Below are 24,210 nucleotides of genomic sequence, written 5' to 3'. Positions count from 1 at the left end.
TTTTCTCCTCCACAGATGCTGCCAAACCTGCTGAGCTTTTCCAGCAACTTTGTTTTTGTTCCTGATTTACAGCATCTGCAGTTCTTTTGGTTTTTATTTGACTAATCTTGTTTTATTCACTACTAATAAGATATCTATAAAAACAGTTTTATAAAGGACAACATTATTGCAATTCACAGGCAGATTATCGGATAACAGATCTAGTTCTTATTCACTGCATAAAACTAGCTTTCTCAACATCTGAATCAGGTTTATTCATGCAGCCTCCATTAAACGATATAACAGTAAAGGATCTCATCTTGTCAGGATAGTAATGGAAGCAATATAATTTGGTTTCAGTGTCTCATGCCTCAGAGAAAACCAGCCAGTCGTTCCAGTTCCTGATTACTACTTGTGTGTGCTTAGATGTCAAGCAAGGACTTGATGGGGTTCTGCTGCAATGTTTCCTATGGAATAGCCTCTTGGCACTCACTGTCTAAACTCTCCTGTGAAGAATGCCAACTTGGAGGGGTACCAGAAAACTGCCGGTACTAATGAAACCATATAATGCCATGAGCACCACCTGCAGTGGCGATGGAGAGAAAATTAGAGGGGTAGTGAGGAAGGGAAGGGGGAGGGATAGGACTGAATAGCTGATCACGCTTTTATGTTTACGTTTATACATGAGTCCTTTTTATAAACAAAGAACAATTATTCAATTACAGAGTTAAGCAAATCTAATGAATACTGCCTTGCTGGAGTTAAATTGGAATTTTTCTTCTTTGGAGGAGGTGCTATTGAGCCAAATTCCCTTTTGTCTGATGTACACAACAGCTGATGAGAATTGGCTAGCTAATGTCAGCTGTGTGTATCTGTTGCTGCACAATATCATTTTGCTCTGTGTACTTTTACTGAGAGATTCAGTTCTTACGGAGGTACTGCAGTACAAAATTTAACAAGAAAGTGAATTGTTCACCTTTAAACTACTTTCCCCGTCTGTGCAAAAGGGGGTTAGCTTATTTGGAAAACTAAGTTTCCCGGAGTACAGTCAAAGTGCATCCTTTAAATGTCGGCTGCTTAGAGAGGAGACAGCAGATTTTTTTAGGAGCAGAAATAGATTTAAGATATTTTCTCATCAACCTATTATACATACTGCTGGACCAGGCATGGCTTAAATCCAGGCTCCTGCCCTAGAGGTAGGGACACTGCCACTGCAGCACAACAGCCCCCAGGAATAGATTTAATTGATAATTAGAAGAATTAGGAAGCGCAGGATATATTTTAAAAGGCGTGTAAATCATTGAAGTTGAATCAGAACATGGGATAATCCTAAAAGGTCGCAGCTGTTACTGAGCATGTGTGTATTTTGACTGAAGTGGAAATGGGAAAAGTAGAATTGTCAGAATGAAATAGGAGAAATCTGAAAAAAGTGGAAAATGGATAGTGGAAATGGCAATAAAATATATCCTGATAAAATATTTTAGTTATAAAAGTAACTTGCAAAAAATGAGGCGTTTGGTATGTTGATCAAGCACAACTAGGGACTAGCAATAAATGCTGGCCTAGTAGCAAGGCCCGTGTACCATGAATGAATAAAACAAAACAAAATGTCACAAAATTGTTCAAGCGACGGAAATTAGAGAACTGCAAAGGGTGCTTTATAAGATAATTTTACTTTCAACTTGATGTGCATTTTGTTTGCTAAGATAGGTCATAATCCCCTAAATTTATGAGCCTTCTCAAAGGAACACCAGCAATATCAGCCCATTGGCCCCACTGATCAAGGTACAGTTGTACTCTAGATAACCTTCTTCACTGTCCACTATACCACCAATTTTGGTGTCATCTGCAAACATACAACCGTACCTCCAATGTTCACATCCAAATTATTTATATAAATGACACAAAGTAGTGGACCCAGCACCAAACCTTGTGGCACATCGCTGGTCACAGGCTCCAGACTGAAAAGCAACCCTCTACCACCATCCTCTATCTTGGAGGTCTGGCAGACAGAGTTTAATTTAGATAAATGTGAGGTGTTGCATTTTGGTAAGGCAAACCAGGGTTGGACTTAAACAATTAATGGTATGGTCCTGGGGAGTGTTGCCGAACAAAGAGCCCTAGGGGTCCAGGTACATAATTCCTTGAAAGTTGAGTTGCAGGTAGATAGGGTGGTGAAGAAGGCATTTGGCATGCTTGCCTTCATTGGTCAGAACAGTGAATATATGAGTTGGGATGTCATATTGTGGCTGTATAGGACATCGGTGAGGCCATTATTAGAATACTGCATACAATTCTGATTGCCCCACTATAGGAAGGATGTTGTTAAACTTGAGAGGGTGCAGAAAAGATTTAGGAGGACGTTGCCAGGACTGGACAGTTTGAGTTATAGGGAGAGGCTGAATAGGCTGGGGCTTTTGTCCCCTGGAGTGTCAGAAGCTGAGGAGTGACCTTACAGAGGTTTATAAAGTCATGACGGGTACAAATAGGACGAATAGCCAGAGTCTTTTTTCCTAGAGTGGAGGTATTCAAAACTACAGGGCATAGGTTTAAGGTGAGAGGGGAAAGATTTAAAAAGGACCTGAGGGGTAACTTTTTCACGCAGAGGGTGGTGCGTGTATAGAACAAGCTGCCAAAGGAAATGGTGGATACTGGTACAATTACAATTTAATTAAAATTTAAAAGCCATCTAGATGGGTATATGAATAGGAAGGGTTTAGAGAGCTTTGGGCCAAAAGCCGGCAAATGGGACTAGGTCAGATTGGGATTTCTGGTCAGCAAGGACAAGTTGGACCGAAGTGTCTGATTCCAAGCTAAATGACTCTATGACCCTAGTATGGATGAAATACTACACGACACTTTTAGACTTTCAAAGCACATTTGCTAAAAAAAATCCTCAAAAACACTATGCTGAAATGCAAGGAAGGAGTTCAAGGGAATATTACAAATTAGATTTAAGGGCAAAATAACATAAATAGCAACATGATTATAAAGTTTACACAATGAAGTTTCTTAAGAATTGATTGTTAGTTATTTGTTTTATCAATGAACTATAGAAGATCCAGGAGCCCTTAATATTGTAAATTATATGTGGAAATTAATAAATAACATTAACGCAAGGTAATGCATATCAGCACTTCAAAAAAACTTAGGACTCATAGATTCATATGTGGATTGAAGGGACTTTAGGTGACTTGTTAATGTTATATTTTTCGTGGATGATAATGCCAGTGCAGTTCATATTTCTTAGCAAAACAACAATGTGGAATTGATGAAGTCTGAAGAAGTGACCCAGACTCAAAGCGTTAATTGTTTCTCTCTTCCCAGATACTGCCACCAGACCTGCTGAATTTCTCCAGCATTCTTTGTTTCAGATTTCCAGCACCCGCAGTACTTTGTTCCACGTCCATTTCACCAGTCCATGTTCTCCTGAAGTCCATTACCATTTTGCTCACAATTTACTAGGTTTTCAAATTTTGTAGGATTCACAAACTCCTAAAATTGTAGTCCCTATACACAAGTTCAAATATATGCTGTAAAGTCCCACCATTCATGAAAATTACATTCTTGGATAGCCTTGCCAATGACAAACATATTTTTTAAGGGCAGTCAAACAGACGATTTCAACCCTCCAAAAGTTTGATAATTACAATACACAGCAGAAGATAAAAAGTAATCAAAACGATCTTCTTAATACATCGAGAGATATCCAACTGGAAAAATTGTTGTAACAAAATGAAAAACATAAAAAGTTTGTCACACCTGCCCTGAGTACAAGGTTCTCCAGCAGAATAAAATGATCATAACAATGAATGCCAAAAAACAAACACTCCAGTGAGCTACATTGCAAATGATACATGCACAGCCCACACCTTCTAGGCCAGGAAATAAAGTACAGTATGTCATGGTCACATTCTGGATCTCAAGACTTTTTAAATTCTAATTTAAGTGCTTTTTAATTTTTTGACATTTTCTTTTAGATTTTTTCCATCAAAAACTGCAGATAATCAAACTTTGGACCCACAATGTTATAGGTGGATTTGCAAAATCACAAATGGCAAATAGCGAATTGTGGGACTTTACCATATTAAAAATACGCACACCAATTATACATTCAATTAACACTTTCCTTGTAATAGCATATGCACTTATTTTACAAATAGGTCTGTTATACTGAACTTTATCATGTGTTTTGAAATTTTATACAGACGTTTCGTGTACTTTCTCCATCCACCTACCCTGTTACTTCATCGAAGAACTCAAATCAGGTTAGACAGGCACAGTTTTTCCTTAACAAAGGGACACTGAATGCACATACAAACATCTGGCCTCTCGTGCCTACTCCACCATTTGCAAACATCATGGTTGATCCAATTATAGTCTCCACTTTCCTATCAAACCATTATACCCATAAGACTGGAGCAGAAGTAGGACAGTCAGCCCATTGGGTCCGCTTCACCATCCAATAATCTTCAACTCCACTTCCCTGACATTTCCCCATAGCCCTCAATTCCCTTATTAATTAAAACTCTGACTATCTCAGCCTTGAAAATACTTCACAACCCACCTGTGATAGCCTTTTGCAGTATATAATTCCACAGATACACTACCCTCTGATTGAAGAAATTCTTCCTCATCTTCACCTTTAACGTGTGACCCCTTGTTTACCCGTTGAACTTGGATGCTAGGTTTTTGTGATTCATGCAAACGGCCTTCCAAATTTCTTTGTTCAGTAGCTTTCGACAGTCTCTCTCCATTTACGTAACATTCAGCTCCTCCTGCCAAAATACATAACCTTACATTTTCCAACATTATCTCCATCTTCAAAGTTTGTGCTCACGTGCTTAACCTGTTTATATGCATTTGCAGATTTTTGTGTTAACTTTGCTACTTGCCTTCCCATCTATTTTTGTATCATCCACATTCACTTTCCTCATCCAAGTCATTAAATATATATAGTTAATAATTGTGGCCCAGTGCTACTCCCTATGGCATTCCACTAGTTACAGGTTGCCATCCATAAAATGGCTCCCATCTCAACTCTCTGTCTTCTGTTAATTAGCTAATCCTCCATCCATATTGATAGACTATCTCCATTTTACTCATTTTGATGATCAAAAATCAATGCAACTCTGTCTAAAAGAATATAAAATGACCCTACCTCCACTTCTCTCTGGAGAAGAGAATTCCGTAGGCCAACCAAATCTCCTGATCTCCACTCATCCTTAGTTTTAAACTGAGTTCCTAGTTATATTTTCTCCTACAATGCGAAACATTTTTTCAGCATCTAGCCTGTCAGTTCCCCTCAGGATCTTTTTTTAATAAGATCACTTCTCATTCATCCAAACATCAATGGATATGCAGGTCCAATCTTTCCACATAAAACAACACCTTCATCCCAGAGTCAATACAGTGTGGAGCTGGAGGAACATCTCTGAACTATTTTTAATACCATACAGTGTTCTCATTAATGCCCAATACAATTGCAACCTACATTTATATCCCATTCTTCTCATAATATTGATGTAACTGCATACTAACTTTCTGTGACTCGTGTTTTGGGACACCCAGTGTAAAGAATTCCACATTTATTTATGTTTTTCACAATCATGTTTAAATAGCATGCTGCTTTTCTATTCTTCATGCCAAACTGGACAAGTTCACATTTTCCTGCATTATACACCATTTTCCAATGTTTTTTCTACTCAATCAGCCTATCTAAATCCCTTTGTAGATTCTTTATGTTCTACCCTTGTCTCATCAGCACATTTAGCAAGCATGTCGTTGGTTCCTTCATTCAAATCATTTACGTGGATGATAAATAGTTTACACCCTAGCACTGATCCCTGTGGTATACCACTAGTTACAACTTGCCAATCTGAAAATGATCTTTTTAGCCCTACTTACTGGGTCCTGTCAGCTAATCAATAATCCTTTATCCATGTACTATGTTCCACCCTACACCATGAGCTCTTAATTAGCATGGAAACCTCTGATGTGGCAATTTACCAAACATCTTTTGGAAAGTGCCCAACATCTACAAGGTCTCTTTTATCCATATTACTTATTGTTTTAAACAATATCTCATAAATTAGTCAAACATGGTTTCCCTTTCACACAGCTATTTTCACTCTGCCTAATTGCATTAAGGTTTTCTAAACGCTCTTCTACAACCTCCTGAATAATAGTTGTGCACTTTCCCTATGACAAACGTTAAGCTATGTGGCCTGTGGTTATCTCCTTCTTTTCTTGAATAACATTTGCTATTTTGCAATCTCATGTGACCTTTCCAGAACAAAAGAATTTTCGAATAGCTTTCTCTATTGGGATCCCTGAAGTCCACCAGGTCTATGGGCCTTGTCAGCCTTTGGTTCTAATAGTTTCTCACTATCATTCCCCTTGTGATTGCAGCTGTTAAGTTCATCCCTCTCTTTCATCTCTTGATTACAAATATTTCTAGGTTGATATTTGATTCTCTTACAGTGAAAGAAGGCACTAAACATCTGTTTAACCCTTCTTAACAAATTCATACTGGCTGTTCCTTCTTAACCAATTCTTCTCCCTTTGAGAATTAATTTTATCTTTGACATTGGTCTCAAGTAGTTTCCCACCTTTAATGTGAAACTGATTGGCCTGTGGTTAACAGGCTCATCTGTTATTCTCAATAAGTATACACAAGCATTTAATTTTGCTATTCAGGATCACATGCTCTGCAACTGATTTGGATCTTGCATAGCTCCAGTTACTATGTGATAAACTGTCACAGTGGGACAGCATAACATAATAGGATGAAAATATGACAGGCATATTAACAAGATATTCATTATTTTGTATATTTTATTATGAATTGATTCCGTTACAGCAAGTCAGTTAACAGTTCTGTCACATGCAGTATTTGCATATAATTAAAAGTAAACTGTTACAATGCAGCCCAGAAGCAGAAATGGCAAAAATTCTCAAAACAACAGGCCATCAAAAATTATGATGTCATTCACATCTTATACCTGAAGAATAACAGTGGATGTGTCAAAATAATCATTTCTTTGCATACAAACACTCACACAAACTAAATATAAAAAGAGTTACAAAACTAGTAAATATCAACAAGATACACTGTGCTATTGTCATGCAGGTTTAATTCCCCACAGCAGCTGAGTTCACAATCTGAGAATAATAATAAGGATTTAAACTCAATTCTGATTTGAGGATGAAGGTAATACAGATCAGCAGGCAAGATGGGTAAAATGGATAGGATTTGGCCAGCAGTATTTTGAACAAGCTGGAATTAATGCAGGATACTCATTGCAATGTTGGAAAGGAGGAATTGCTGGTAAGCCCATCACTTTGCTAAGTGTATCCAAACTATGCTATTGAGAAATTCATGAATGAAGTTGCTACTTACCAAATGTAGAGTGCACAATCTCTCATTGTATGTTCACTTATGAAACACCCAAGTTTAGGCTCCCTTAAATACAGGCAGTCAGCAGCCAAGCCTTAGGAATCTCCAGGAATAATGTAGAACTAAACCAGCCGAAAGCCCATAGCCTATCAGCTCAAAGTACTATGAGCTTCCAACTGTTCATCTAGCTACAGTCACTCTTCCTTAACAGGGATTTAAACCAAGTGGAAAGAATCACAGCCTCACTAGAAAGCCTTTTAAGTTCCGTTAATGAACTAGGCTGGCAAACTAGTCTATAAATCGTATTGCAAACCTTTGTATTCAGGTGATGGATTGTTAAATCTATATTAAAGAGGTGTTTCCATTCCAATCTTTCACTGCACAAAGGATATATTCTCATCTCAACACAGAGAATGTTCAGAGCTCTTTACAGAGGGGAGAGAAAAAGTACTAAATAAATAGATTAGGAAATACAGGCTAATCAATGGAGTTTGTGTGTGGTAGAACTGACAAAAAGCAAATAGTTGAGAAGGCTTTTACAGTTGATAAAATAAAAGAACTGTGAGATTATGGGAAGACAGTGCTCATAGCATTTTTTCTGCTTTTATTTCAGTTTCCAACATCCAACAGTATTTTGCTTTTGGACACAAAAGGTTAGTTGAAGAACCAAAGTCTGAGGCCAAGAAGACTTGTTGGCCAAGAAGGCAGATTACAGGACAACACTGAAATGAGATAAGAGAGAGATTTAATGAGAACAGTGATGATTTAGAATGTAATAGGTTTGGGGACAAGGAGTTGATATAAAACAAAAAGGACAGGATGACGAGTGAGCAAGCTTAATTGGCTTAAGTAAAATTGGTGACTCCAATGATATTAAACTGTTACATCACCACCTCACCAAATTGGAAACTTTGTCCCATAAACCATAAATTGGTTATTTCTAAATGTGAGTCAGGTCTAAAGTTTAAACTCTTTGATAAATAATGTGTGAAATAAATTGGTGTAATTTTCAAATGAACGTACAAAGATGTTTGGAATATTCCTTCAGCAAAATATAATGATTTGCTCTAGAACTGGTGCAGTTAAGACTTTTATAGTTATTTCAAAATCTGGAATATGCAATATTTAAAGAATTAAAATAATACCTATTTGTTTCCGGTAGTGATCAATTGGGATTTTAGAAGCACCAGCATCTTTCCTTCCCATTTTCAGTGCTGCACAGAATACCTACAAATTAAGAATACTGTGATCAGGAGATATGTTCCAAAAGAAACTCAAATATTTTAATAATGATAAATATTTAACTAATGACTTCTAACTCCATTTAGAGTGAATTGCTCTTTTAAAAGCAATTTGTAAGCTAAATTAAGATGTTCATCTCGGTTTCATATTTTCTAACAAACTCTCGATGGACACACAGTTCTTCTTCCAAAAGAAATTGTTTTCTATTATTCCATAGGATGAGAGTATTGTTGACAAAGTAAACATTTATTGCCCATCTCTAACTTCCTTGAGAAGGTGGTGGTGAGCAGCCTCTTTCAATTGATGCAGACCATGTTAAAGTCCTCCTACACAGCTGTCAGACAGGAAACGTCAGGATATTGATCCAGAAATGATAAAACAACTTGGCGGTTGTGATATTCCCAAGCACCTGTTGCCTTTCTCATTTTAGGTCAAAGATGCTGACTGGGGAGGTGCTGCTGAAGAAACCCTGGTGAGTTGTTGCAGTACATCTTGTGAATACAGCTATGACATGGTGATGGCAGAGTGTCTGAATGCTCTATCCTGGCTGGTGTCGAGCTTCCTGAGTGTTGCTCTTCTAATTTTTTGTTTTACTTTTCTAAGTTAAAGGGCAACATTCTGAAGGGGTAGTATAAATGCTCCGGTACTTGAGAACCCAGCACAGAGATTTGTTACTAGTATCACTAAAATCAATGGGCTAGATATTCTGATGGTCCAAGTGTCACTGCAGCAGCACAGACTGGAAGTGATCATTGGAACCATGAGGAATCATAAATGCAGTGGGTATTACCCAGAAATTGAAAATTCCAAAGGACAATTACCCAGCATGTTGAACCTTCGAAAAAAATCCATTAAAGTTAAATAATTCTGGTCCAGTTTCACAAATAGTCACCTAGAAAAATTTAGAGGGCCAAAAACCTAGTCTGACTCCTGCGTCACTATTATACTGACTCCCTACCCATCATTCACCCAGCCCCATTACAACTCCCCAACCTCTGACAAGTATCCATCCAACCAACCCCACGCCAAACCAGCTCAATTCCAACCACACTCCTCCAGGAACCAACATCCCACTGTTGCTGGCCTTGAACCCCCAGATCTGACCTATATCCTTTGCACCTATCCGCCTGACAGCAAAACCCAATTTGACACCATCCTGGATGACACCCCACCTCTTTTGGACCTGAACCTATCCTCCCTCTCCCAATGTGGTCTGACTTCCCTTGACTGTCCTGAAGTACGAGGGAACTGTTGGCCTTTAGGTACATTCCATAATTCTGAAGGAGCCAAGATTGCAACTGCTAGCCAGGAATTTGGAGCTCAGTCATAATGTCAAAAACTGAAATGAAGTGGCAATTTGACTGTGACTGCCATTCTTCAAAATATCCAGATCAATAAGCTTTATGTTTCTGACATATTCTAATGGTGGAAATTTCATAATACAAGACTCCAATTAAAATGTTTTCAATGCTTCCTTTGCCAAAATAATATCTTCCATTTTGGGATTTTTCAAGACATACTCAATTATAAGACCTCAAAACTGCACTGGCCTCATTTGGTGACCAGCCAATTCAGCCAACCAATTAGACTTGGCAATTCCTCCATTTTAGTTTGGAAATGCCATGTCTTTTGTGAGGCCCTACTTTGGAACAGCAATGAGCTTGCTATTTTTCAAATATGCTTGGTATGGAAAGCAATATTTGATCTATCTTGCTTGTTTTCCAATCCAATATACCTAAATCCATGAAGCATGGCTTCCAATTTTAAGCAAATTTATGAGGGTTTTCAAATTCACTGCTACCACGCCACAAAATAAATCATGCATCATAAAGAAGCCCAATAGCTGCCCACTATGGTGTCAGTAAAACAGTGCAGGGTCTTCTTTCAACTGGAGATGGACATTTCTAATAAGACAGACCTTACTGACAATCGCCAAACTCCAGCAGCATCATGTAGGCCATGTATGCTGAGTGTCCTGGTTAATTTGTCTCCTCTTTTGGACAGTGCAGAAAGACTGAATTGCTGGCTAATTCCCCTGCAGAAATGTTTGTTTATAGTAAACCAGGAAGATCTTCAAAAACGCTTTTCCTGCCATAGATGAATGCACACTTGTATCTTGGTCCTCAGTTTTTCTTCAAAATCTCATACCACTAGCCTAGCTCAAAGCCACTCTCTTTAAAATAAACCATTTCTCCCTATTTGAAACTAGTTTTCAATGGCCTTACATTATGTCTTAAGGCTTGAGAAGATTTCAGCTTCAATGAAAGTCTTTCTGCTTGTATCAATGCATTCAAATGATCCAAAAAGATACAGCTAATTGTGCTCCCTTTCCTAGCTTGCAACTAATCACTTATGGCTGATGGAACTTTTGGCTTTCTATCGAAAATTAACTGATGTGGAGAACATCTTCCCACCATTTGCAGCAAATTCTTAGCCATGGAAAGCCAGGCTTTACAGTTTGATTGATCTGCCAAAATTTTATGAACCATTTTATCTAATATCAAATGGTTCCTTTCACACACCCCATTACTAGAAAGGCTTTCTATTGCCATATTCATAATGATAATGTTAATGTTTGCACACAAATCTCTAAATTCATCATCAGCAAATTTCCCCCATTAGGAGTGAAAAAATTTGCAAGTGTTCCAAGTCCAGTCCCTAATCGCATTTCTAATATATTAGCCACAATTATTTTCCTTTCCTTTACGATCATAGAATCCCTACTGTGTGGAAGTAAGCTATTTGGCCCATTGAATCCATTCCGACCTTCCAAAGGCATCGCACCCCCTACCCTATCCCTGTAACACTGCACTTCTCATGGCTAAACCACCTATCCTGCACATCCCTGGACACTGTGGGCAATTTAGCACGGCTAATCCACCTAACCTGCACATCTTTTGGACTGTGAGAGAAAACTTGGAGGAAACCCATGCAGACATGGGGAGAACGTGCAAGCTGGCAGACAGACAATCGCCCGATGGCGGAATTGAACTCAGGTATCCAACACTGTAAGGTAGCAGTGGTAACCACTGTGCCACTATGCCACCCCAACTTTATATCTGTTATTGATAACTAAATAAATCTGATTGCCAAATCTACACAAGGCAAAATGAACTCTCACACCTTTATATCTATAGGTAGTGCCTAAATGAAATTCCTTGCTCAGTTTTGAGTTACTATTGGCCAGGACAGTGTCCTTCAGTTTTTCTTGTAAATCTCACATTTATCATTTATCTCTAGTATCAGTTTAGTGTACTCTTCATCCTTTACTAAACTTTGGACAACAGATGGGCAAAGTAGTTTTAATACAATTCATTTTTTTGTCTTCTAAACTTCTCCCTTGATATCAATGGCACTGCTTTAATTTCTTTAGTCAGGGGGATATGTTCCAACAACGGAATAAATAGAATCCCAATTGTGCAAAATGCAATTGCACAGATTTCCCAAACACAATATGAAAAATGACACAATTTATCATTTGCCATATCCAGCTTCAGCTACACTTTCTTCATTGATGGCCTACTTGATAACAATGATATTTCACCAAATACTACATCTGTGCTAATAGAGTAATTGATTCCAGTTATTTTACAAGCAATGACTACTGTTTTCAAAGATGTTGTGTTATCATCCCCCGACCTGAAACTGGTGCAGTCTCAATTCCTTAACTTTGCTCCAATCCTTATTAATCAATGTAAACATGTACCATTATCTAACATTGTACAATTGAAAGATTCTGCCACCAACACATTGCTCACATGCCTGAAACTTCTTATGACTAATGTAATTCCCTCTCTTTGATCAATTTCTCCATCTTCTTCATCTAGATCTTCCATTTCATTTTCATTTCGAAAGCTCTAATACCTTTTGGGACAATTTATGGCAAAATGGCATTTTGAATCACATCTAAAATATTAATTGGCCACACCCTGGCACTTCTGGGGTTCAGTCTTATATTGTAAATCATAAATTCTCCTTGCATCTCAAAACTATCAAAATTGTAAAAGTACTTGTGATCTAACTTCCTTTGGTTAAAAGTTCTTTTGTACCGCCTCCTGCAACCTGTATCTAGACGATCTCGCTAGCCTGTTAGCATTGTATTTTCAATTTGTGTCACGATTAATTGTCCCATTTTCACTATGAATACAGCAAGAAGGGAATGTTTTTCAAGGATTTTTTTAAAAATTGTGACATTTTTCAAGCAATTTGTGCTCTTCCACAAATTTCCCATCAAAACTGCCAATACAATTGACGACTTCCCAGCTGAAATTTTTGCTGTCTTGTATGAACCAACTGAATTCCATTCTATATTCTTCTAGAGAACTATCTTCACTCTTTATAAATTTGTCAAAACCTGACCACACTTAATAAGCAGTTAGTAAATCATCCTTTTGATCAATTTTATTTGCGGAAGTTAACTTTAATCTGTGTTCAAATCATCAGGCATCAAAATCGAAAAGAAAACTGTGTAACTTATCTTGCTCCTGTATGGAAGAAAAAATGCCAAGACCACTCCTTGATTCTTGATACTGTTAAAGCAGTAAGCACAGTCTATATGTTTACTTTATTCTTTCACAGATCATAAGATTTGTTTTCAGAAAACATATATATGACATATCCTGATACTTTCTGCTTTGATTCAGCCAACCTTTCTGAAGTTTTCTCCAAATTATTCTTTGGTTAGAATACTGCTTTGCTTTTGATCCTTGATTTACAAACAGCTGACCATCCACTGCTACTACTGATAAATACCAGAATTTAAAGTGCTGTTGATAAAATTTTTATTTGTAGTTCAAACTCCGTGCACACAGATTATCTTTCGCTTTATATATAAACAGAGTCAAATGTTCAGCCAAATATCCCAATTAACATCATCTATACCCTAGTTTAATTTGGTCTCAAGCATCCTTCCCAGATACTACTAAATGATAACATCCATAAATTGTGTTTTAAAGTTCTGCTTAGTTTCCATTCTTCAACACCTCTTTAAATGTACTTCTGGATGTTTTAATATCCTGCAGGCACTAAATAAATACAGGCTTTGTTGACTGATAGTCCACTTGAACAATGACATCTTGACCAGGTCACAGTTCGGCCTGAATTCTGATGAGTTCTCAGATGACTCAAAATGTAAGAAGTAAATGTATCAACACTGAATGCAAATTAAAGTTTGTTGTTACAAGTTTGTTGAAATTTGTTCTTTTTTATTTCTTTGCAACTTCAGTACACTATATCCCAAAGCACTGATTGTCTTGACAGATGACACTGATCAGAGTTGGTTGTTCGTAGAATTCTTCTATTAAAAATAATCAATCTCGAATGTGATGTATCTTTCCAATGTGTCCTTATAGTGATTGAATTTTCTTCTATATCACTGCTGACAAGCTTTCAGCTAGGAGTACAAGACAACTGAGGTCAATATTTTCAGTAATTGCCCTGATAATCAATCCACTGGCCTTTAAGGCAAGACACGATCTTAAATGCAAATACTTACGAAGGCATGTAAATACAAGATTAAGTTGTTAGGCATATGCCTGTAGGTTGTTTCCCTTGAAGTTTCATATATGAACAAGCTCCTAACTTGAGCTTGATCTTGACTTTAAGTTTATACTTATATGTTGAGAAGCTTGAGCTTTTAGAAACCAGGCAGAGCCTAAAATGGAGGAAAGAGTTCACCAGTATATTTTCTGCAATGAAAACACAAACCTGTTTATAAAGAACACGCTTTGAATATCACTACAAATTCCACACAGATTAAGCTATTACACAGACAGGTTTACTTTGGATGTGTTTGGGATTTTGATTTACCTATTTGCGTTTGTAATTTTTTGTTGATCAGGCTGCATATAGCAAATGTTTATCAATTTTTCAGTCTAAAGGGTTAACACTCAAATAGTGAACAGTTGTCAGCCTCTAATAGTAGTGATGTAACAGATCACAATTCAAGAAATTACTCTGCACAGAATGTTAACTAGAAAGATAATCTTACCAACAACTCCGACTCAGCAGTGTTTCTAGATCCTTACACAGGACACAACCTCTTCTGAAACTCACCACCATGACAACAGATGGTAACAGCGAGTGACTGACCCAGCAGCAGGAGAAAGACAGTAAGTAAAAGCAAAGCCCAATAGTAACAAGACAGAGCAGTGCGAAAAAGAAAAAAAAGTGACTGGAAAGCAGCCATAAGCAGAGTGACTGTGAACAAGGTACAGTGCAGGAAATAATTCCAGCAAAGAGAAGCCATGAAACAAATTTTATTGTTACCAGAATCTTTCAAGCACATGGGAGACCCAAAACAAACCAAGAAGTGGCAAAACTGGCGCAAACAGTTCACTAAGTACAGGAAGGCTTCAAGTTAGCAGGTAAACCAAACAAGAACTAGGTCAGTACCTTTGTGCAATCAACAGCATTGAAAACAGACAAATATTTTAACAAAGATTTGAAGGTGTTATTTCAGCTTTCAATACTCATTTATTCAAAGGCTGAAATATTACCACAGAAAGGATGAAATTTAACAAACAATTTAACAAACACTAGTAGACAGCATACATTCTTTAATTAATGATTTGGATCTATTAGTGGATAATTGCGAACACAAAACCCTGAAAGATGGATCAGATTTTGGTCAGAGTATTGGAAGAGTTTTTTTTACAATCAAAGGAAGATTAGACACTAGCGAACATTGCGCAATTAGCAAGGCAGAGGTGAAAAAAACAATCCCGCATTTTTATTTGAGACATCAGGGAGGCTTCACGGAGAAAACCAATTGAGGCACTGTAGTTTGTGCGTAATAATTTTCAAGTTAGACATTGCAGCAGCTGTTTTAGTCACAGAAAAGTGGCTAAGAAAGACTTTCCAGCCTCGGACCATTCAATTCCAAGGACGAAGAAGGAGTCAACTCAAAATTAAAGATCAGTTCACTGAAACACTGCAGCATAAAGGAAACTAAATCACAGAACTCCTATACATGATTCAAAATCAAGTGTTCATTACTAAGCTGCAAAGCTTGCAACAATCAGTGACTTATTAATAACATTGACAAATTGGAAGGCCAGACAAGACAAAAAGGATTCAGAGTAAATTTCCCAAAATTGATTGGAAAACTAAAATTAGCTTACCATATTACATTGAGATTGAATGCCAAATCTATGTACTTATTCATTCTGAGGAAAGTTGCACATCCACATTTGAAGAAAGTGAAGCATGATATTGAGGCAATGTTACATCAGGGAATGAATTCACCAGTGACAAAGCCAACAAAATGGTTCTGGCATGGTGTCAGTGCCAAAACTAAACAGACCCCTGCAACTTTGCATTGACATTGCACAATTAAACAAAACAGTAGAGAGGAAAATTAAAGAGTACAGAGATTCCCATCTTCTTCCGTAAAATCCAAGATCAAGGTCCGAGAGACTTGCAAAACTGCCAAAGCACTTATCTTTGTGAGCCAGGGATGAAGACAGACAATTTTCTTTTTGGGCAGTAGAGTAGGAAATATAATTAATGTATAAAGTCATAGACTTAGTGGAGATATACAGTAGTATGAGAGATCACATGACAGCATACACTGGAGAGAAATGATTCTGTGCGGAGCCTTGTGCTAAGTTAAATAGTGTAAATAGTTAACAGAATGTTAAATTACAAAGGTAATCTCATCAAACAGCTTAGACGCAGCAGTCCTTCTAGATCTTTATTCAGCATTCAACCTCTTCTAAGATTCACCACTATAACAATACTCAGTGGATTCTTTATTTTGAGACACATAATACAAAAACTCTTCTAATATTTTAAATTGTTTCAAAGGAACAGACTTATAATAAAAATATAATTTATAAAAATGATAGTGCACACAAATATCCCAAACATTATAATTTTCTTAAAAATAATCAAAGTTTGTTTAGTATATTATTTTCTGCATCTTGATTCTAACACATTGGTCATTTCATAACACACAGGTGTACAGTGAAAGCCAGACCTAAAAATTTGGTAATGGCTATCATTACCACACTGAGACAGTCAGTTGAATCAAATCGGACTTTCCATATCTGTTTTTGCCACACAGTAAAATTAGAATACTCAATAACCCTCAATGTTGACTCCAGTGATGCCTAATTAGGCTTTCTGAATAACCAGTAACAGACTTTGTGAATTATTGACACAAGGCACCAAGTTTATAGTGCAAACAAAATACTTAATTTATTAATAATACCGTAACTTTAGCACAGTGAAGTTAAACAACAAGGTAATCCGGTTAATGTCTAAGATTTAAACCTAATCCTCTTCAATTCTAGTCCCCACTCTCACACAAAGATAGACAGACAGACAGACAGAATTGGGGGATAAATCAAAAGGAAAATAAGACATAACTGACCAGTTCACTTAAGCAGTCTCCACAATCTGTAACATTATTGGCATATGGGATTACATTTGCTTAGTTTATGCTGACACTGGAGAATGCAGCTAGCTTCCAGTAAGCTCTGAGGAATATTTATTTAATTCTTATAACTGAGATTCTATTCTCTGAACATTCAACAAGTTGATAATGAGGGGACACCAGGGAACTATACAACCTGTGTTGTTTTTGCAACCCAATCTTGCTGACCTAAACACAGTCCACTAACCAGTTCAAACTCTGGCCTCTCCCTGCCAGACCACCATCTCCCCACAAAGTCTCAGTTAACATTCAACATTTACCATTTGATTGAGCTTAAGGCCTCTCTAGATTTGCAATATCTATGGCCAATTTTAACACAAATCTAGTTGAAATTAATTTTCAGGCCTGACCTCAAAAACAAATAACAGCTTGATTTTTGAAACACAAGCTGCTGCTCACAGTCAAAAGGTCACGTTCAGCTCACAGTTCACAGATAAAAAGAGAAAAATAAGATAACGAAAAATCAGCAATTGTTCTAACAATTACGCACAGGTAAAATAAATGAAGGGACTCTGGATTTTCTGCCAGTGCAGTGCCTAACCCATGGTGACTCTCAGGTTAAACCATACCCAATCGTCTCTGTCTAATGACAGACCAGCATCTGGTTCCAGTAGGACTGTGATGACTTCACCTTTTGACTAAACAAAGCACTTGCGGCCAACCTACAACATCACAGTCGGTTCCACTATAACGCGTGTTCCAGCATCGCGAATTGGCTGTAATGCGACTGATGAATCGGGGAATGCTATTTCTAAAGCGCGAACTTGTGTTGGCTATAACACTATTCCATCGGTGTGTGCATTATGTTGCCTTTGCAAAGCAAGTTGGATTTGAAGGAATGGACAGTGAGGATGTTGAAGAGCTGCTTGAGTCCCACTGTGAAGACCACTCTACAGCTGTCCTAAAACAACTTGTCGCTGAGGGAGAAGTGGAAGCTGGAGATGTAGAAGATGAAGATGAAGTCCAGGATGCAGCACCATGACAGCTTTTCACTTCTGTTTTGTCTTCTATCCTGAGGGAAATTGAGAAGCAGTTGCAGCTCTAAGAGAACAATAACTACAATGCAGAACGCAGCAAGGTAGCAGTTCATGACTAAGATCTTATTTGGCACCCTATGAACAGCTTCTTCATGAAAGAAGAAAAAGGGCAAAGCAGCAAAAAAATGGATGTCTTTTTTAAGCCAACCCCCAAGAAACAGTCAGAAGACAAATGAACCACATCCATCCACTTCTGGATTAACCATTTTTCACCCTAACCCTGCAACCACAACCACACCTGAAGGTGATGACGGCAACCCTCAGCCCCTGCATTAACAACAGAGCAGCCTTAAAACCTCCTCCCCCATTGGGTCATCTTGACATTTTTCAAGGTAAGGTGTTAAATTTATTTTTATTTCCTTATTAGATATGAATTAAACATTTATTGAAACTGTGCTAGCCTTTGTGTTAGGTTTTTGAGTGATATTTTTTGGTGACCTAACATCACTTTTCCCATAGGCCCCATTATTTCTATCGCGCAATTTTCTATAACGCGATGTAGCGCAGGAACACAACTATTGCGAGGTAGCAGAACCAACTGTAACCATTTACAGTAGTCATTACCCAATCATGGTTACGTGTTGTTCTGTCAGCCTGCTAATAACACACACATATCTGACATTAAACGTGAATGGGTGATGTGAGTGAGCCAAATAATTGTCACTTTTCCTTAGGTTAAATCCAAGTCACAAAACAAAATTTTAATTTCCCATAGCTGTCAACTAAATACAGTCCAAACATCTTGTGGACAGCTTGACTCAATACCACCATATTTACATTAACATAAAGCAGCAAATTACAAAAAACACACTAGGGTTTTTTTAAAATAACAATCTATCCATACCATAAGCTTTTCTATTTTATCTGGCAAAATAGAACAATACTATGAACTTACCACCCTAGAAACTGATACAATCTTTCAACTGTTTTGATTTAATGACAAATAAACATCATACATAAAATTTACAGTATTTCTGAGCACTACAGAAGAGGTAACAGAGCACATAGTAACATCAGTTTTACAACAATGTCTTTATTTTATTCATTGAAATGAACTCCATACAAAATAAAACCATATCTTACCTATGATAATTTATAGATCACTTCCCTCAGATCAATACGGATCAAAAGTCATTCCACCTATCCAGATGCATTTACTTAGACCCTTATGCAGGGCCAAATCAAACTATCACTTCTCCCTTTGGCCTGGGCAACAAATTTGCTTGCCCTGACAATCCTTTGAATCCTATTAGCTTACTTGTAACATCCACCATCACAGTCTTGAATGATATGTAAACCAATTTGGGCCACTAAATGCGTTACTTTAAATTGCATCCAGAATTTACACTATTATAGTGTTCTTACCCCGGGTCAAGACACCCAGGTTCAAATTCCATCTGTTCCAGAGGTGCGCAATAATATCCACGAACAGGTTGATTAAAAATACCTGTAATTTTGCACAGAGATTATTTGCCCATTCATACCTGTACCACTTCTCTCACAGCACTTAGTCCCCTTCCCCTGCCCCTTTAAAGCTTTTTTATTGCAAAAGACATGAATAAATATTGAGAAGAGTAGTCACTGTAGATTCTTTACGGATAGAACTTTCTGTCATAAGGCACTTCTAAATAAATTCTCTTAAACTCTTCCATCATTCTTTTACTTATATTTAGTTGCATAACTTAACAATCTACATTTCATGTTTGAGTCTGAGGCATACAAATGTTCTTGTTGACTTAGCCGCAACATAGCACATCAATTATGCACTTTTGTCAGTATGTTAATTAAAGCTACATTTACCAAACAAAGTTGTAACCCATAACAATACAACTAAATGTGTACTCCACCACAGTAATCAACTATAGTCATTAACTAACTCATTCTTAAATTATAACTATTCCAAGGTAGTCTTAATTTATAATCCTTATAACAGAGTAATAAAATTTCAAACATGAAAAGAGGCCCTTTGGCCCATAGTGTCCAAACCAGTCTTCAAACACCTATCCACTCTAGTCCCACAGCTTTTTAAATTACAGCACCTCAAGTGATCTAAATACTCTTTCAATGTTGTGATGGTTCTTGTCTCTACCATGCTTTCAGATAACTATCATCTTCTGGTTGAAACAGTTCTTGTCTAAATCCCTCTAAAACTCATGCTCTTTACCTGAAACTTTATCCACTGGTTATCAATGCTCTAAAAGTGAAATCTTTCTTCCTAGCTGCCCTGTCTATGCCCGTCATAATTTTGTACACCTCAGTCAGGTCCCCACTCAACCCTCTCTGCTTTAAGGAAAACAACGCAAGCCTACTGAGTCTCTCTTCATAGATTAAATGCTCCAGTCCAAGCAATAGCCTGGTGAATCTCCATGACACACTTCGAATGCAATCACAATCCTTCCTATAGCAACCAAAAATGCACACAGAACTCCAGCTAAAGCCCAATGTCTTACACAGTTCCATCATAACCTCCCTACTCTGGTATTCAATGCCTTGACTAGGAAAGGCAAATATCCCATTTTCCTCACCAGCCAGATTAACCACCTGAGTTGTTGCTTTCAAGGATCTGTGTGCATGCACAGCAAGACCCTACTGATCCTCTGCATTTCCTAGGGTCCTACCATTAAACGTGCGCTCCCTTGCCTCATTCGTCCTCCCAAAATGCATCACCGCACACTAATGTCCTAGTTCCAACCATCTTCAACTGCTTCATCAATGACCTTCCCTTCATAATAAGGTCTGAATTAGAGATACTCGCTAAAAACCGTACGTCAGCACCATTTGACACTCCTCAGATCCTGAAGTAGTCCATGTACAAATGCAGGAAAACCTAGACAATATCTAGGCTTGGGCCAAAAAGTGGTAAGTAACATTTATGCCATACAAATGCCAGGCAATGATCATCTCCAATGAGAGACTATCTGTTGATATTCAACAGTGTTAGTGTCACTGGATCCCCCAGTACCAACATCCTGAGGGTTACCAATGACTAGAAATGGAACTTTACAAACCATATAAAGATAATGGCTACAAGAACAAAAGAGGGGCTAGGATCACTGCAGGAAGTAACTCACCTCATGCCTCTCCAAAGCCTCTCTGTCAGGGATGTGATGAAATACTCTTGACTTGCCTGAATGAGCGTAGCTCCAAGAGCTCTCAAGAAGCTTGACACCATTCAAGATAAAGCAGCCTGCTTGTCTGACAACACATCCACAAACATTCACTCACTCCACCACCAACAGTCAGTATCAGCAATCAGCAATATACCAGCTATTAAATGCACTGCAGAAATTCATTAAAGATCCTTAGACAGCACCTTTCAAACCCACAACCACCTCCATCTAGCAGATCAAAGGTAGCGAAAAACCTACAAGATCCCCTCCATTATCCTAACCTGGAAATATATTGCAGTTCCTTCAGTGTCACAGTGTCAAAATTCTGAAATTCCCTTCCCCATGGCCTACCACAACCAAACAGTCTGCAGTGGTTCAACAAGGCAGCTCATGGTCATCTTGCTCTGGGTGGCACAGTAGTTAGCACTGCTGCCTCAAGGCGCCAGAGACCCGGGTTCAGTGCCAGCCTGGGGTCACTGTCTCTGTGGAGTTTGCACCTTCTCCCCATGTCTACGTAGGTTTCCGCCAGGTGCTCAAGTTTCCTCCCATATGGTTTGGTCATGCTAAATTGCCCCATAGTGTAAGGATGTGCAGGCTAGGTGGATTAGCCATGGTAAACACAGGGTTTCAGGGATGGGGGGGGGGGGGGAAAGCTGGGTATGGGTCAGATGCTCTTTGGAACAGACGCGATGGGCTGAATGGTCTCTTTCTGCACTAATTCCGTAGGAATTCCATAATTCTAAAGGGCAACTAGTGATGAGCAATAAATGCTAGCCTAGCCAGCAATGCCCATATCCAAAGAGTAAATTTAAAAATAACTTTTTAGCATTAAATTCCATTTGCCACTGTACTGCTCGCCTGACCGACCTATCTATATTGTGTCATAGTCTAAGGCTCTCCTCCTCGCTATTTAGCACACCACAAATTTTAGGTGTCATCTGTGAACTTACCAATGAAACCTCTTACATCCATAAACAAACAGCAATGGAGCAAGTATCAAACCCTGCATTACGCTTCTGGGGACAGGCTTCCATTCAAAATAATAACCTTCAACTAAGCCAATTTTGGATCCAATTTGTCAAATTGCCCTGGATCCCATGGGCACTTACCTTCTTGAATGTCCCTCATGTCAGACCTTGTCAAAAGCATTACAAAGTCTGTGTAGACGACATCCACTACATGACTTATCCATACATCTAGTCACTTCCTCGAAAAAGAAATCAAACCTGTCAGACATGATCTCCACCCAAGAAAGCCATGCTAACTAACCATGATTAATCCTTGCCTCTCCAAGTGCAAATTAATTCTGCCCCTCAGAATGTTTTCTAATAGTCTCCCTACCACTTACATTAAACTCACTGCCTATAGTTCCCTGGTTTATCCCTACCATCCTTCTTGAAAAATGGTACATCAGCTGTTCTCCATTCTCTAGCAACTCTCCTGTGTCAAGGGAAGACATGAACACTCTTTTCCTGGTTATCCTTTTGCCCCAATATTGAACATTAACGTCAGCATCCTGTAAATCCCCTCCCTTGAAAGCCATAATCTAATCAAGTAGAGTCATCATGGCTTCATGAAGGGGAAAATAATATTTAATTTAATAAAATTTTTCGAGGACGTCACATCCAGGGTGGATAGAGAAAAAACAGTAGATGTGTTATATTTGGAGTCCAAGAAGACATTCCACAAGGTGCCTCACAAAAGGTTATGTCATAAGGCAACAGGTGTAGGTAGTATGCTGATGTGGATGTGGAATTGATTCATGGACAGTACACAGTGAGTGGGATAAGGTATTCTTTTTCAGGTTGGCAACCTGTAAACAGTGAGGTTCCACAGGGCTCAGTGCTGGGACCACAACTGTTTACAATATATGTTAATGACATGGAGGAAGAAAGCAAATATACGGTAGCCAAATTTCCAAATGACACAGAAATAGGTGGAAATGCAAGTTGCAAAGGGAATACAACCAGGTTAGAGACAGAGATATTGTTGGGTTAAGTAAGTGAGCAACATATTTGCAAATGGAGTATAATGCGGGAAAATGTGAAGTTGTTAATTTTGGAAGGAAGAATGAAAAAAAGAGTATCATTTAAATGGAGATAAGCTGCGGAAAGCAGCAACACAAAGGAACTTGGGATTACCTGTGCGTGGAGCACACAAGGCTAGCACACAGATGCAGCAGATCATCAGAAAGGCTAATGGAATGTTGGCCCTTATTTCAAGAGGGTTGAGGTATAAGAGTAGGGAAGTCTTACTGAAACTGTACAAGGTGCTGGTGGTACCACATTTGGAATACTGCGAGCAGTTTTGGTCCCCTTATTTAAGGAAAACTATCATTTCATTGTGGGCAGTTCAGAGGAGGTTCACTAGGATGGTCCCTGGTATGGAAGGATTAATATTGTTTCATTGGAAGCAATATCAGAAAAAAATCATTTGGATAGTCCCCAGGCTGGAGAGATTGACTTATAAGCAAAGGCTAAACAGGTTGGGACTCTGTTCATTGGAGTTTAGAAGAATGAGAGATGATCACATTGAAACATATGGATTCTTAATGGGTTTGACAGGGTAAACACTGAGAGGATGTTTCCCCTAGGACCAGAGGGCATATTCTCAGAAGAAAGGAGCACCAATTTAAATCTGCAACGAGGAGTAATTTCTTCTTTTAGAGGGTTGAAAGTCTTTGGAACTCTTTGCAACAGAGACCTATGTGGAGAGAACACTGTATATATTTAAGGCTGAGACAGACAGATTCTTGTTCAGTTGGGGAACCACGTGTTATGGGGAAAAGGCAGGAAGTGGACATGAGGAATGTCGGATCAACAAAGATCCTGTTGAATAGTGGAACAGGCTCAGGGGACCAAAGTGCCTGCTCCTGTTCCTGTTTCCTATGGACTTACACAGCAGTTCACAATAAATCTCATTAGTTCCTGGGGACATATCCACTTGCCTGCTCACTAAATTCACTAATACCTCCTTCTTCTCAACTGTAATTTATTAAAGTATACC

At 38.3% G+C, this 24,210-nt stretch overlaps 1 protein-coding gene across 1 annotated transcript in view; it reads right to left on the bottom strand.

Moving 5' to 3' along the window:
- triqk (triple QxxK/R motif containing) overlaps positions 1 to 24,210 on the bottom strand; it is a 101,430-nt gene that overhangs the window by 37,463 nt on the left and 39,757 nt on the right. The window contains exon 2 of the mRNA XM_020531691.2: positions 8,524 to 8,605. Within this exon, the coding sequence (XP_020387280.1) occupies positions 8,524 to 8,584 (61 nt within the window). The 5' untranslated portion in view covers positions 8,585 to 8,605. The remainder of the gene's footprint in view (positions 1 to 8,523; positions 8,606 to 24,210) is intronic.

This window comes from Rhincodon typus, chromosome 4 (assembly GCF_021869965.1).
Source record: "Rhincodon typus isolate 14 chromosome 4, sRhiTyp1.1, whole genome shotgun sequence".
NCBI lineage: Eukaryota > Metazoa > Chordata > Chondrichthyes > Orectolobiformes > Rhincodontidae > Rhincodon > Rhincodon typus.
This window is presented reverse-complemented; position numbering and strand designations above follow the sequence as displayed.